Below are 14,982 nucleotides of genomic sequence, written 5' to 3' on the forward strand. Positions count from 1 at the left end.
GCCACCACGCCTGGCCTAGCACAGGGCCTTCTAAGTGTAGAGAAGGGGCTTAGAGTTCATCCTACAAAGGAGAGGGGTACCTTCAAAGGATTTTAAGCAAGAAAGTGTCATGATGAAAAGTGATTACTAGATGTGGCAGTGGGGATAATAGATTAGAGAAGAGGAGACAGGAAAGAAGTTTAAGAAACTGTCACTAAGCAAGATGCAGATAGTGTCATGACATGTTACAATTTGTGGAAAGGGACAAAAACAATCATACTTGCAGGTGCATAGAGTTTTGCCTTTGTTCACTTTCCAGTTGGGATTAATTTAGTTGACCACTAAAGGATACGTGAGACCCTGAGTTGCCTCTCAGTGGGGGAACAGGTGGTTGATGTACAAGAAGAGAAAAATAGTTAAAAAAACAACAACAACAACAACAAAAAACCTCTCTATATCCTTTTGTACACTTTCAATTTTGTACTTTGGATATGTATTACCTGACCCCCTGCCCCCAAAAAAATGCTTTTCTTTTAAAGAGGCTATCACATTGCAAGGGGATGAGTAATTTTTTAAAAACAAACAAACAAAAATAATAAAGGGGCTATTATACAATCTAAGAGAAAACATCCAGGAGAATGTGCCTGCCACCCACTCCCCGAACCTTTCCCTGGAGGAGCCAAACTTTCTCAATCAGAAAGGGCCTCTTCAAAGGACTTAGGCCCAAGGCAGTAATGTATCAACTGTATCACCTGTATGGCCTACACCTCTGGCTGACCCTGAGAAAATAAACTGGGTCTTCTTGCTTTCTCTGTTTCTGGTGCCTAGTATCCCCCTCAAGAAGCCTTTGTTGCAAAAACTGACTCTACTGGTCTGGCTGGAACTAGGGGATGGGAGAAGGAGATCTGGGATCTCATATCCCCTTGCTGATTATATTTTGGGCTGAATGATTCTTCTACCAGCCTTCTAATACTGGCTTGTGCCAGCTGGGCCTCCCTGATGTGTGACACAAAAAGTGTGTTGGGTCACCACTCAGCAAGCAGTTGGGTGCCAAGAGGCAAGAAGTGGTCCTGGGAGACAGTCACTAGAATGCCAGGGGTACAGGGAAGAGGGGCAGCACAGAAGGTGCCCATCCTTCCTTACCTTGGAGTAGATTTGTGAGCAGAAAGGGCCCAACATAGTTAGTGACAAAGGTGAGATCCAGGCCCTCCGGGGTAAGTGTCTTGGGGAATCCTGGGAGGAAATGAAAACACTGGCATTGAGTGATAAAGGGAACACCTTGAGGGAGACAAGGTCTGGGAGGGACATATTACCTTCAGCAGAAATGCCACAGGGGCACATACATGCAAAGATGGGGGCAATGAAGTTTAAGGCTATAACTCAATGTTGGCTTTTTAGGGGAGGGTATGGATTAGAGTGCTCTGGTGAGATTGCGTACGTTAGGCTTTGAGCATACCTGTTTTAGGGTTCCTGAGCTAGAAAGGAGGCTGCAGAAACGTGTTTGGAGAAGCAAGCCAAGGCACATACCACTGACTCCAGCATTGTTTACCAGCAGATGTATCTCAGGATTCTCCTGTAGAAGCCACCGGGCAAAGCTCCGAATAGAGGTCGTGGAGCTAAGGTCCACCTCGCCAAGCAGGAGGCCGTTGCTGTTTGAGGCTGCTTGGATCTCAGCTAGGGCTTGCTGTCCACGTTCCCTGCTCTGACAGGTAAGGATCACTTGGGCCCCACACCGAGCTAGGTCCTGGGATACAACCTTCCTGATGCCTGTGGGAGGACAGCTTTGGCTGGGTGGTGACTACAGTGAATAAGGGACACTCTAGGGGAGGAACAAGGGTGTTGATAGTAGGTGCTTCTCCCTGCCTTCCCTGTGAGAGTTGTTGTAGGCTGAGGACCACAGTGAGGATTCAGGGTGGCAGGAGCACTCACCACTGTGGGCCCCAGTCACTATGGCTGTTTTCCCAGTCAGATCTGTGGAGCAGCGCTGGAGGTCCCAGGGATGAGACTTCTGCCAGACCTGCACACATAGTTGAAGCAGGAGGACCAGAATAAGGAAGACAGAGCCAGCACCCCAGACTAGCAACTCAGCCCACAGCAACATAGCAGAAACTTCCTGGGCATGCTGGGGAAATGCTGTAGGAGGAAGTGGGTGCAGGATAAATCTGGGCAGAGTGGAGACCAGCAATGAGGCAGGTGTGGAGCCTGAGATAAAATTTAAGGAGGCACTGACTCTTGAGTTTGTTCAATATACTGTTTGAATTTGAGAGTTCCTCCTTAACTCCAAAAGCGAAATTTGGATTTTCAGTCTAAGATGAAGTGACCAAGCTCCAGGGACCGGGGAAGCAAGAAATCAAGTTCTTCATATCTCGAATCACTCTTTGCTTATGCAGGGCCATCTCCTTCCTCCCCTACTGAAAGGAGACTCGAAGTTCTCTCTACAGAGCCAGACCCACTGGCAGCCCTTATGTGTACTCCTTTGGAGGACGGGGGTTTCTTTACAATGCCTCTGCTATGGGTCAGTTTTGGCCCTAAAGCAGGGTCTCCTAAGGGTGGCGAGAGGATTATTTCCTGAACCCTGGTTCTATCTTCTTCTAGGCCTGCAGGATAACTGCTCCCCTTGGAGTTCAGTGAGAGGGTGGACACCCTTGGAAGAAACTGACAAGAGACATCAGACTAAGGCAACTCAGGTGTTTATTTCTGGCAAGCAGAGGGAGGGGCCTGTTACCACTACCAGAGGCTAAGGGATCAGAGTGAGGCAGCGGGCTTAGAGGAGTGTGACCACACTTTGGGGGTTGAGTTCTTCATTAGCTGTGCTACGGTCACCTGGGGCTTTGGAGCACCTGTCTGGATGGGGTGTTGCTCAACGGGAGGAAAGGTGCTACCTTCTTTGTCCTCTTGTTCAGGCACACCAGAGCTGAACAACACCTGGGTGCTCCGGTTCCACATGCTCACACCAGGGGCCAGCTTCAGGGCTTCTGGCAGCAACAGCGGCTTCCACATCACCTGGGCAGTGGCTTCAAGGACCCGGGGTGTGGTTCGAGGCCACCTGCCAGGATCCTGGCCCTCCCTGTCTGCCAGCTCCAGACCCTGTAGAGGCACACGGGTCCGGCCAGCCCACAGCTGGCCCAGCAGCTCGGCCTCCCCTTCCCAACCGCTGGGCCACCTGGCACTGGGCCACAGCTTGGGGCTAAGGCTGCGGGCCACATCAGGGAGCACGGAGTGTGTGGTGAGGAAGCGGATCCTGGAGTCGGGGAGTGGCAGCTTTGACCTGAAGGATGGCGACGATAGGCCTAAATTTAAAGTGGGGAACTGGAGTGCGGGGCCCGAGTCCAAGGCACTTTGAACGCCTGGCCGGAGAGGGAAGAACGCTGCCGGGGAGACACAGGTGCTGGGGCCGAGGGCTTGGAGTTCGGCCCGGGCCTTGGTCTTCTCGCCCCGCTGGCGTCCGCAGTAGGCTTCCAAGGGGCGTGTTTGAAAGTCTGGGACCAGGACCTCAGCCACAGGGCACACCCAGTGGCACGGGAGCCGCGCAGGGTCCAGGCGCTTCACGGCTGCCTTGCGGCGCATCCTGTGGTCCTGGTCGCTCAGCCGCACAGCTGAGGATCCGTCCCGCTGCTGCTGGGAGGACGCGGAGGGGCGGGTGGCGCCGCTCACAGAGGGGCAGGACTCCGACATGCCCGAGGCGATGCCGGGCACCCCCTCCGACCTGAGTTCCAGCCGATCCCCAGCCGCGTCCAGTTGGGGCATGCAACAGTAGAGGTCCTCCAATGACAAATGGAAGCCCAGGGGCTGTCCGCTCTCGGTTAAGGCCTGGGAGCTGGCCACCAGGTACGGCTCCAGAGAAGGGTCGGCATCCTCCGCAGGCGCCTCCTCCACCGACAGCTGGAAGCTCGCGCTCAAGGACCCGGCCGAGGAGAGGCCTCTACACTGGCCGTCCGCTTCCTCTACAGGACCTCCTGGCCCTGCCTCCTGAAACAGCTCTGACGTAGGAGGAGGGGCCAAGGTGACTTTCAGCTCCGGAGAAGGCTCCCAAGATTCCATCTGCTCCTGGGAGCCTCGACCCATCCACGACCTTCCTAAAGGGATCTGGTCCACGCCCCCAGGGTCCTGGGGAAATGCACTCGGACAGTGAGATGTCGGAAAGGGGAGAGCAGGAGTAGGGGCAGAGGAGACCGGAGAGGTTCCTGAGGAGTGTACTTCGCCTTGGAAGTTCTCCAGGCCCTCCGAGGTGGGCGCGTGCAGCACGGGCACTGAACCCTGAGCCCAGGAGTCTGTCGTGCATGCCGAAGGTTCCTCGTCCTCACCCCACGTGGGGTCCTCAGCCACTGCAGATTCTCCCTCGTCCCGGGCCAGGAAGCGCCACTCCGTGATCTGCAGCATGGCCTCCCGGGCCTGGCTGATGGTGAATGGAATGCACTGCGGAGGCGAGGCGAGAGAGGGTCTCAGGTTGGCAGGGAGGGGCGGGAGAGGGAGGAAATGAGTCTGAAGGACCCGAATCCCGGCCCACCTGCTGAGTCACGTAGACTTTGAAAGCAGAGTCCATGACTCGAGCCAGCAAGTCGGCCAAGATGTCCCCTACCACGTCCTCGCCCTCCTCGAGGGCGGTAAGCGCCATCCACTCGGCCTCACTGAGCCGCCCAGGCACAATATCCACCTGCGGCACTGGCACAGTGGGCGGCCGCACTTTTTCCGCCTTGGACCGGGTCACCCCGCGGTCTCGGACCTGCCTCTCCTGCTTCTGTGAGAACAAAACAGGGCAGTCAGAGCAGGAAACCAAGAAGTGGAACGTAAGAGTAGCTGTAGGTTAGAAGGAAGCTTTCTCCAGTTGTCTAGTGGGAAGGAAAAGGGCCAATTGAGGAAGAGCCCATATGTGACTGATGCTTAGTAGATGTTTGACTTAATAATTTTCATTAACAGCCCACTAACCACAATTGACAGATAAAGAAACTGAAGTGGGGAGGCTGAGGCAGGAGAATCGCTTGAACCCGGGAGATGGAGGTTGCAGCGAGCAGATTGCGCCACTGCACTCCAACCTGGCGACAGTGAGACTGCGTCTCAAAAAAAAAAAAGAAAAGAAAAGAAAAGAAAAAAAGAAAGAAACTGAAGTCTGACAGAAGTTAACCATCCTTGCTTAGGAGCACACAGTTAGGAGCACACAGTGAGCAAACTCAGGCAATGTGAAGGTTTAACTTCATGGCCCTTATACCAGTGCAAAGTGTTCAAAATTCTTCAGTGTTCAAAGTACTTGAGAAAGACAATTCAGTAAACAGTCCTGGAATTATTGGTGCTATTTAGAGTCTTCTCTACATTTTGTTTTCCAGAAAAGGATTTTTTTTTTTTTTTAATTCAAGTAACTGCAAATAGGAAACCAGAGGGGGAGCCCCAGGCTGGGACAAATAATGGCTACCCCTCCCTGACAGATCAGGGGAAGGAGGTGGCCCCTACACCCTTTATGGTGAATTCGGGGCCCCTTGCTCTCTCTGCGGCAGCATCCTAGGGGCAGGACCCCGACTGGAGTAGTCGGTCACCCAGCCTGCCATGCCCCAGCCCCTCTTCCCCACGAAGGGTAACTTGGGGGAGGGGATCATGTGCAGAGCAGGAGGCAATGTGGATGAACATTTAGCGCTGGTAGCAGCAGCAATGAGGGATGTCAAATAATGGAACATTGAACCAAAAACAAAACAACTATCTGGAGGTAGTTTGTGAACAAAGGAAAAATGGAACCAGAACCGTGGGGGGTGGCAGGAGCAAGAGGGTTGGGAGTGGGAAGGGTGAGTTCCTTGTTATTGGTGCCCCATCTGAGGAGGGGGAAATGGCCAAGTGGTAGAAGCAAAGTAGGGTTGGGAGAGCAGCCACAGCCCACCTCAGGTGGCTGCCACAGGGCTCATGGGCCTCACCTGGACAATAGGTGACTGCATCTCCATCACTGCAATACGTACTCAGATCCCAGGCAGAGGGTAAGGGGGCTGGGGCCACTGCAAAGAGGGAGTAGGGGATTCACACCCCTCCTGCTTTCCTGTAGCCAGTGGGGGTTGTCCAATCTAGTGCAGGGACTAGGGAAGGTGGGGAAGGATGAAAGGTGTGAGCCTCACATGGTGACAAAGACAGCTTGGCTGGGGGAATCCTAGGGGCCAGCACCCCCCTCCATTGGCCACACCTGCTGCTGCCAGGACAGTGGAGTGGGGTGTGCCAGAATGGGGGCTTGGGCCCCTTTTAAGGCCAGGGGAGCCCTCCCAGGCCCCTCTATGGGAAGTCAGAGGGAACAGTGGAGGAGCAGAGAGGTGGCCCCCAAACCAAAAGCCCAGAGAGCAATGTCCCCACCACCAAGGGAGTGGGGACGCAGCAGGTGCAGGGTGCGGCTAAGTGGGACATTAGCCTTGTCCAGGAGGGCACATATGTATGAGTGGGTGGGCGGGGGTTGGGGGTGGGAACAGGCCAGGGGAAAAGTCCTCCCCACTCAGCCCATAGGGACCCTGCAGCGGCTAGTGTGTTGTGTAGTGTGGTGGTGAGGGCCAGGTGGAAGATGGGGGGTGGTGGCAGGAGGTGGTGGTGATAGTGGGTGTGGGGAGGGGTTAGAGGGTGTGGCGGGGTGGGAGTGGATCAAAGCTGTCCAGTCCCAGAAGGAAGCTGCTCCTTTGGGGAGGACTCCTGCGAGATGCCCTTCTCTTCCTCCTTCTCCAGTTTTTTGAGTCTACCCCTTGGTTTCCTTCCTGGAGTTGTGGTGGTTTTCAGGTCTTAGCATCACCCTTGATTTTGCTTCCCTTTGGTCGGCCCGAGGTCTCTTAGGTGTTGGCATTTCGCTGGGCTCCTTCTGACTCCCTACCAGTGATGTCCCAGGACTCACCGGAGACTGCTGGCGCGGCCTGCCACGGCCCGCTTCTCAGTGCCGTCCTTTTTCTGCTTGGAGGCCAAGGACTGGCTGGACTTTGAGGTCGACTTGCTCATCTTCCCTTCTCTAAGGAGCAGGTGGAAGAGTGATGGCTGGGATGGGCGAACTCGGCCTCGGGCCTGCGTTCGGTTTTGGCGGGAGCGGTGGTGCTGGGCGCTGAGGCCCGGCCAGGCTGGCCAGGTTCCACTGCGGCCACGGCTGGTCGCGAGCCGCGCCAGCACCAGAAAGAGCCCAGGCTCGGAGTCCCCCTTAGAACAGCGCAGCCCCGCCTCAGGGGAGCTAAAAAGTTCTCTACATTTTTTTTTTTTTTTTTTTTGAGACGGAGTCTCACTCTGTCGCTGGGGCTGGAGTGCAGTGGCCAGATCTCAGCTCACTGCAAGCTCCGCCTCCCAGGTTCACGCCATTCTCCTGCCTCAGCCTCCCGAGTAGCTGGGACTACAGGCGCCCGCCACCTCGCCCGGCTAGTTTTTTTTTTTTGTATTTTTTAATAGAGACGGGGGTTTCACAGTGTTAGCCAGGATGGTCTCGATCTCCTGACCTCGTGATCCGCCCGTCTCGGCCTCCCAAAGTGCTGGGATTACAGGCTTGAGCCACCGCGCCCGGCCACATTTTTTTTTTTTAATCAACTATTCTTATCTCCATTTTATGGTAATTTACCTAGTATCACACAAGTAGGAGGTAGTGAAGTCAGAATGCATTCACATGCAAGTCTGACTCCAGAGCGTCTCAACCAAAGGCATTTGCAACAAATATGAAAAAAGATAAATATCCCAAGTAAATTAAAAGCTCATATTTAACAAATGGCCGGCGCGGTGGTTCATGCCTGTAATCCCAGCACTTTGGGAGGCTGAGGCGGGTGGATCATTTGAGGTCAGGAGTTCGAGACCAGCCTAGCCAACATGGTGAAACCCCGTCTCTACTAATAATACAAAAATTAGCCAGGTATGGTGGGCGCCTGTAATCCCAGCTACTAGGGAGGCTGAGGCATGAGAATTACTTGAACCCAGGAGGCAGAGTTTGCAGTGAGCTGAGATCATCCTGTCGAACTCCAGCCTGGGTGACAGAGTGAGACTCTGTCTCAAATAAATAAATAAATAAATAAATACTAATAAAATAAAAAATAGAAGAAGAAAAATGGCCAGGCACAGTGGTGCACAGCCATAGTACCAGCTGCTTGGGAGGCTGAGGCAGGGAGATTGCTTCAGCCCAGGAGTTCAAGTCCAGCTTGGGCTACATTGCAATAAAAATTTAAACTATAAGAAGAAAAACCATTTGAGATCCCAAAGATAAGCAAAGGACATGACATTTCACAAAAGAGGGACTGTAGATGACTAATAAATATAGTATTGAGATTCTGATTTCTAGTTCATCAAATTAGAAATTATTTTAAAAACAAGAATACTCAACATTGGTAAAGGTTTAGTGTGACACCATGCTGCAACAGTATGCATGAAGACATCAAAAAATGTTTTCACTTCTTCAACTCTGCAATTTCAGTTCTATAAATACAACCAAAAGGCATTTTCTGAAATGAATATAAAAATATATTCTCCAGGCCGGGCGCGGTGGCTCAAGCCTGTAATCCCAGCACTTTGGGAGGCCGAGACGGGCGGATCACGAGGTCAGGAGATCGAGACCATCCTGGCTAACACGGTGAAACCCCGTCTCTACTAAAAAATACAAAAAACTAGCCGGGCGAGGTGGCGGGCGCCTGTAGTCCCAGCTACTCGGGAGGCTGAGGCAGGAGAATAGCATAAACCCGGGAGGCGGAGCTTGCAGTGAGCTGAGATCCGGCCACTGCACTCCAGCCTGGGAGACAGCGAGACTCCATCTCAAAATATATATATATATATATATTTTTTTTGGTTCTTAAACAATATATATATATTCTCCAACAAATTCCCTGTGATATTTTTATAACAGCAGAATATTGAAAATATGTCTTTAAAAAGAGAATAATTGACCATGCTATATATACTGAAATATTATGCAATGATTAAAGGCAATCTTTTCTGTTTGTTTTTGTTTTTGAGACGGAGTCTCGCTCTGTCACCCAGGCTGGAGTGCAGTGGCAAGATCTCAGCTCATTGTAACCTCCACCTCCCAGGTTCAAGCAATTCTCCTGCCTCAGCCTCCTGAGTAGCTGGGATTACAGGCGCCTGCCACAAGGCTCAGCTAATATTTTTTCTATTTTTAGTAGAGATGGGGTTTCACCATGTTGGCCAGGCTTGTCTTGAACTGGCCTCAAGTGATCTGCTCACCTCGCAGGCATGAGCCACCGACCCAGCCATTAAAGGTAATCTTTAGAAAGAATTTGCAATGGCATAAAGCAAATGTTTATGATGTAATATTAAATGAAAGAAGCAGGATACAAAATTACATATCAATTATGATCTCATATATGTAAACCACTATGTGTTCAACAAAAGGAAAACATCAAAATGATAACAGAGAGTACGTTTCCTTCCTATGCTCTTTTCTATTTTGTAAGGTCTCTACAATGAGTTTGTTTCCTTTTGTAATCACTTAAAAAAAAAAAAAACACTAGTCCCCAAAACTCACTTTAGGGACATAAAATGTTTACAAACAATCTCTTGGGAGCTCCCTCAATTCCCCACAACAGTCTCCCTGAACCTGGTTCCTTCCAAAATGCACCTCCAAATGTGATCTTCCCAAACCTTTGCCTATTGCCCTGCTAAAACCTTGTCTCATATCTGTTTCCTAAAATTCATTATCTCCTCAAACCTTTGCCTATTGCCCTGCTAAAACCTTGTCTCATATCTGTTTCCTAAAATTCATTATCTCCCCAAATCTGCTGTTTCCTAAGTCTTGCACTGAACTCAAAATCCCTTGTCTTATTACCCCATCCACCAGTGAGAAGAGCCCTGTGGCAAGCACCAGGAGTGGCCCATAGCCCAGGCCAAGCTTGACTAGAGCAGGGCTGACTGGACTGGGTAAAGAGAGTTGGTTCCTTAGACCTCCCCTCCCAGCTTTGCATCTGACACCCGTGATGGTGACCAGAGGGGACAGAGATATTTCTGCACAAAGGCTCTTCAAATCCATTTTCTTTTTTCTTTTTCTTTTTTGGGAGATAGTCTCTGTCACCCAGGCTAGAGTGCAGCGGCACGATCTCGACTCACTGCAACCTCCGCCTCCCGGGTTCAAGCGATTCTCCTGCCTCAGCCTCCCGAGTAGCTGGGACTACAGGCACCGCGCCACCACACCCAGCTAATCTTTTGTATTTTAGTAGAGACGGGGTCTCGCCATGTTGGCCTGGCTGGTTTTGAACTCCTAACCTTAGGTAATCCGCCCGCCTCAGCCTCCCAAAGTGCTGGGATTACAGGCCTGAGCCACTGCAACCGGCCCCGTTTTCTTTACTTTAAAATTGATTGGTTCTTAAACGATTTGACTTTCAAATGCAGGCTCTGAATTATTTAATATATTTCTTCCTATTGAAATTCTCGAGATAGATTTTTTCTGTTATCTTCTCTCTCTAAATGCTTATCCATTTAAATACGCACCACCATGTAAGAGACTTACTACATTCATTAGCTGTTTCAAAATCCACTTCCCATTCTCAGGCTCTAAACCACCCACCGACCCTTTCCCTCATGGCTTGAGTGTGACAAAGCGTTTGAGTGGGCACCTTGCAGGTGTAGGTTTTCTGCCCGAGTACTGACGTGGCTTCCTTGGTCATCTAGAACTCCCGCGCGGTGGGCGGGAGCAAGTAGGGGCAGTGGGCGGCCCAGAGCCAGCCCACTGTTCCCGACACTGTCCTTAACGGCCGACCCTGGCTCTGGCACATCCCCAGCTGAACTGAAGCTCACCGAGCCTTCGTGCGCCATCGCCAACGCGGTCGCAGCAACTCTGCTGTTTCTGCTGCGTCCGGGCCGCGCAGCGGCCTAACAGTCGCCTCAGCAACCACGCGCTCGGGGTCGCTCGCCCCGCCCACAGTTGCCCCGGCAACCGCGCCGCCCGCGGCACGTTCCGGCCGCACACCCCGCCCAACGGCCGTGCGTACGTGCGTCGTCTCTATGGTGGCGGCGGTTTGGAGGGACCCTGCGAACCAGGAGTCAGGCGAGCCGATCTGGGGGCTGCGGGTGTTACTTCTGACCTAGGCCGGGGGCTTCAGGGATCCGAGCCGAGGTAGAAAGCCTTGGGGTCTTCATCACACTTATTTGGCTCGCAGGCTTGGGGCCATCGGGTGGTCCTGTGTCATCACCATTCCTCCTCTGCGATTCCCCCGTCTCCCCAAAACAGCCCTGGGACTCCCCTGTCTTGCTCCTCGAGACCCTCCCCACGCCGTGTGACCCTCCCCCATCACCGTCGTCAGGGCACCCCATCCTGTGACCCACTATCAGGCATCTTCCGAAATGCTCGATGATAGCCTCCCTCGGACATCTCCGCTGCGTCTGTTTGTAGCGCGCCTGGTGATTCGGAGGCACCTCCCTACGGGATGTACCGCCGGGAGCGCTCCATTCCCCTTCGAGGCTCGGCCGCCCCCCTGTGCAACAACCTCAGTGTGCTGCAACTGTCGGCTCGCAAACTCACGTATTTTGGTGTGGTTCATGGACCAAGCGCCCAGCTTCTCAGCGTTGCTCCTGAGGGTGTGCCCTTGGCCCAGCGCCAGCTCCACGCTAAGGAGGGTGCTGGGGTGAGGCCCCCACTTATGACTCAGGTGAGGCATGGAGTTAGGAGTGATGTTGCTGAACCCAGTCCTACCCCCAGCCTTTTCTCTCCAAACCTTCAGGAGCAGGCATGTCCTAACCTCAGAATCTCCACCTTTCTGCCGGGCGCGGTGGCTCACGCCTGTAATCCCAACACTTTGGGAGGCTGAGACGGGCACTTGAGGCCAGGAGTTGGAGACCAGCCTGGCCAACATGGTGAAACCTCTTCTCTACTAAGAATACAAAAATATTAACCGGGTGTAGTGGTGTGCACCTGTAATCCCAGCTACTTGGGAGGCTGGGGCAGGAGAATCGCTTGAACCCAGGAGACTGAGGTTGCAGTGAGCCGAGATGGTGCCACTGCACTCCAGCCTGGGCGACAGAGCAAGACTCCATTCCCCCCGCCCCGCCCCCCGCCAAAAAAAAAGACTCATCTTCCCTGCTTTGATTTTCTCCCTACACTGATGCACCTCCCTCCAGGTCCACTGGTGTGTCCTCCCCTTTCGAGTGCTGCTGGTACTCACCTCACATCGAGGAATACAGGTAAGAAGAGGACTCTCCTGCTTGCCCCACCAGAGCCTTCTCAGCTCCCCTCCAGGCTTCCAGACTCTTTCCCACTTGCCTCTGAACACTTCCAAACTTTTCACATGCTTGGCCCACTCACTCTTTTTCTATTTCTTATCTTCAATCTTTCCATCTTTTCCAGTTCCCAAGTGTCACCTCCAGTATCTGCCCCTTTACTAGTTGTGTGTTCTTACACTATACTCACTCTCACTGTTGTCCTCTGAAGAAATTAGGATAAAAATAGTACCTACATCCCAGATTTGTTTTGAGGATTAAATGGGCTAAGACTAACATGGATATGTGAAGTACTCAGCAGAGGTCAGTTGGGTTATGCCCCCTGGTTCTTGCCCTCGTCTTCCAGATGTACGAGTCCAATGGCAACACCATGGTCTACTGGCATGCACTGGACTTTGGAGATGCCTCCCCAGGTACCTGCAGGACCAAGTGGGGTAGGGGCAGAGAGTGTTTGCTAGGGCTGCAGGAAGGGATATTTCTGATCATTCTTCCCTTTCATATTCAGTACAGGCTGTGTTTGCCCGGGGAGTTGCTGCCAGTGGCCACTTCATCTCTGTGGGTGAGGGAGCCAAGGGCAGGGCATGGAGGGGTGCTGGAGCATGTGGGCTGTGGCCAGGAGGATAATGAGGGCCTGAGGAAACTGTGGAAAGTTAGAGGGAAGGGTGGAAGTGGAGTGGAATCAGAGACTCCAGTAAACCTTGGAAGGGTTCAGAGGATCAGGGTGGGATAGGATGAGGCTAGTGAATGAAGGGTCATGGCTGTTGGAGCAGTGAGAAGGGGTTTTGTTACTAAGGTTTCTGGGATGGAGTAAGTGTTGAGTATGGTGGCTGGAGACCCAGGTGGGTCAGGAAGTCATCACTGGGGTACTGATTCTGGCTATAGGAACATGGTCAGGCCGGGTGCTGGTGTTTGACATCCCGGTCAAGGGTCCCAACATTGTACTGAGCGAGGAGCTGGCTGGGCACCAGACACCAATCACAGACATTGCCACCGAGCCTGCCCAGGGACAGGTGAGTGGACTTCCCCTACCCAGCTGGGAGCCTTCCCCACCGTGGGAGGGAGGGGACCTGGCTTTGAGTCTTGGCTCTGCCACTAAACAGGTGGATTGGCAAATCTGCATTTTCCTAGTCTTCAGCAACCAGGTTCAGTGATAAAGCCAGAGATACTTTACATTTATGTAGTATTTTATAGTTAACGAAGGCTTTATAATACTGATATGAAATGAGGAGTTGGAACAAATGGTTTCTAAGATACTTTCCAGCTCTGAAATGTGCAGCTTCCTTCTCCAGGGCAAGTCCTACCTATTCAGGCCCAGCTCCAGTGCCATCCATCCTCTCCAGGAAGCCTTCCCCATATTCTAGCTCCCACTGATCTCTCGTAGCTGAAACCTGAATTGGCTCTGCCCTCAAAAAACAACTCTTGTCTCCCCAATTAATTTGCAAACTTCTTAAGAACAGGGTGTTTTCTTATTCATATTCTCCACTGTACCTGGCATAGGGCTAGGCCCATGGGCTGTGTTGGCTGCCTGGTGTTGCGGGGTGCAGGGGCCCAGGGTCTAGTAATGACTGTGACTGGTTCACTACAAGACCTCCAGAAGGTCATGACACTGTGGCCTCAGTTTTATCATCCATCCAGTGAGGCAATTATGCACCCCCTCCTAACGTGTTACTAGAGGATGGGACTCCATGAAGAAATTCAAGGAAAGCAGTTCATGCTTCCTAAGGGAACCCTGGTGGTAGGGGTGGTTTCTGATGGGTCTAGCTAGTGAGACCCATCTTGCCCTTTGCCTGGAGAGGCAAAGATGCACACACTGCCTCCCTTCCCCTCCTGCCCTGTATACAGGACCATAGCAGGGGAGAAAGGGAAGGGCTGATCCTGCTTTTCCCTTCAGGATTGTGTGGCTGACATGGTGACGGCAGATGACTCAGGCTTGCTGTGTGTCTGGCGGTCAGGGCCAGAATTCACATTATTGACCCGCATTCCAGGATTTGGGTAGGTGAGGCAGAAGGGGTAGAGGGCTTCATGAGGTAGCTTCAGGTACGATTTGATCTGGGCAAAACAAAGTTGGGTGTCACCCTTGCAGAGTCCCGTGCCCCTCTGTGAAGTTGTGGCAGGGGATCATAGCAGCAGGCTATGGGAACGGACAAGTGCATCTGTATGAGGCCACCACAGGAAATCTGCATGTCCAGATCAATGCCCATGCCCGGGCCATCTGCGCCCTGGACCTGGCTCCTGAGGTGGGCAAGGTCAGTCTCCTCCTCTGTCCCTACATACCCTTTTTCCCGGCAGTGGAATGTTGAGAGAACACCATAGGCTTGTCTTTGCAACTTAGTGTAGCCCCCTCCCTGGGGCACCTCGACTGGGGATTCCATCTTATACCTGTCCCCTGTCAGGGCATTCTGACTCCCCCCCGTTCCTCTTCCACAGCTACTCTCTGCAGGTGAGGACACCTTTGTGCATATCTGGAAGCTGAGCAGAAGCCCAGAGAGTGGCTACATTGAGGTATGTGTCATGGGATGGGTGGAATGGGGGAGGGGGGCAAGCATGGGGCAGCAGGCCCTGACCATCCCTCTGCTCTCCCAGATGGAACACTGTCATGGTGAGTGTGTTTCTGACACCCAGCTGTGTGGTGCTCGATTTTGTGATTCCTCGGGCAGCTCCTTTGCCGTGACTGGCTATGACCTTGCGGAGATCCGGATATTCAGCAGTGTGTGAGAAGAGCAGCCTTCCTTTGTCCCTGTGGTATTCATAAAGTACCCACTCCACCCAGCGTTAGTCTGATTACTCAGTATCACAGTCATATTTCACAGCTGGTAAACTATGCTCCAGGGATGAAGTGAGGCAGGTCTAGACCAGGCAGAGAGAGGC

General features: G+C 52.6%; 2 protein-coding genes across 9 annotated transcripts; one reads left to right on the plus strand and one right to left on the minus strand.

The window, feature by feature from the left end:
• Window positions 1–2,652: 2,652 nt before the first annotated feature.
• CUNH2orf81 (chromosome unknown C2orf81 homolog) lies at window positions 2,653–10,814 on the minus strand. 4 transcript variants are annotated; one of them, XM_033175166.1, is made up of 3 exons: window positions 10,696–10,814; window positions 4,487–4,717; window positions 2,653–4,395 (listed from the first exon to the last, which is right to left on the minus strand). In XM_033175166.1, exons 1-3 carry the CDS (start codon window positions 10,711–10,713, stop codon window positions 2,725–2,727), a joined length of 1,920 nt encoding a protein of 639 aa, XP_033031057.1. In that variant the 5' UTR covers window positions 10,714–10,814; the 3' UTR covers window positions 2,653–2,724. The 4 variants fall into 4 exon arrangements, with proteins under 4 accessions (XP_033031057.1, XP_033031055.1, XP_033031058.1 ...); XM_033175164.1 differs by lacking the exon at window positions 10,696–10,814 and adding an exon at window positions 10,515–10,686; XM_033175167.1 differs by lacking the exon at window positions 10,696–10,814 and adding an exon at window positions 6,824–7,058.
• A 50-nt stretch (window positions 10,815–10,864) lies between these two features.
• WDR54 (WD repeat domain 54) lies at window positions 10,865–14,884 on the plus strand. 5 transcript variants are annotated; one of them, XM_033175179.1, is made up of 10 exons: window positions 10,865–11,014; window positions 11,291–11,546; window positions 12,016–12,078; window positions 12,461–12,527; window positions 12,620–12,673; window positions 12,997–13,124; window positions 14,006–14,106; window positions 14,198–14,351; window positions 14,542–14,616; window positions 14,698–14,884. In XM_033175179.1, the coding sequence occupies exons 2-10, from the start codon at window positions 11,325–11,327 to the stop codon at window positions 14,827–14,829; spliced, it is 996 nt and encodes a 331-aa protein (XP_033031070.1). In that variant the 5' UTR covers window positions 10,865–11,014; window positions 11,291–11,324; the 3' UTR covers window positions 14,830–14,884. The 5 variants fall into 5 exon arrangements, with proteins under 5 accessions (XP_033031070.1, XP_033031069.1, XP_033031068.1 ...); XM_033175178.1 differs by having other exon boundaries at window positions 10,866–11,014; window positions 11,202–11,546; window positions 14,198–14,360; XM_033175177.1 differs by having other exon boundaries at window positions 10,866–11,014; window positions 11,324–11,546; window positions 14,198–14,360.
• Window positions 14,885–14,982: the final 98 nt, after the last annotated feature.

This window comes from Trachypithecus francoisi, unplaced genomic scaffold (assembly GCF_009764315.1).
Source record: "Trachypithecus francoisi isolate TF-2019V2 unplaced genomic scaffold, Tfra_2.0 Lachesis_group17, whole genome shotgun sequence".
In the NCBI taxonomy this organism is placed as follows: Eukaryota; Metazoa; Chordata; class Mammalia; order Primates; family Cercopithecidae; genus Trachypithecus; species Trachypithecus francoisi.

Bases quoted from the DNA above. Each gene is read 5' to 3' on its own strand.
- CUNH2orf81 (XM_033175164.1), bottom strand. From the start codon at position 10,565: ATGACCAAGGAAGCCACGTCAGTACTCGGGCAGAAAACCTACACCTGC. The intron at 4,718-10,514 runs GTGCCCACTCAA...TTGTTCTCACAG, and splicing joins AGAAAACCTACACCTGCAAG to AAGCAGGAGAGGCAGGTCCG. The intron at 4,396-4,486 runs GTGGGCCGGGAT...TCGCCTCCGCAG, and splicing joins AAGTCTACGTGACTCAGCAG to TGCATTCCATTCACCATCAG.
- WDR54 (XM_033175178.1), top strand. From the start codon at position 11,325: ATGTACCGCCGGGAGCGCTCCATTCCCCTTCGAGGCTCGGCCGCCCCC. The intron at 14,107-14,197 runs GTAGGTGAGGCA...TCACCCTTGCAG, and splicing joins ACCCGCATTCCAGGATTTGG to AGTCCCGTGCCCCTCTGTGA. The intron at 14,617-14,697 runs GTATGTGTCATG...CTGCTCTCCCAG, and splicing joins CAGAGAGTGGCTACATTGAG to ATGGAACACTGTCATGGTGA.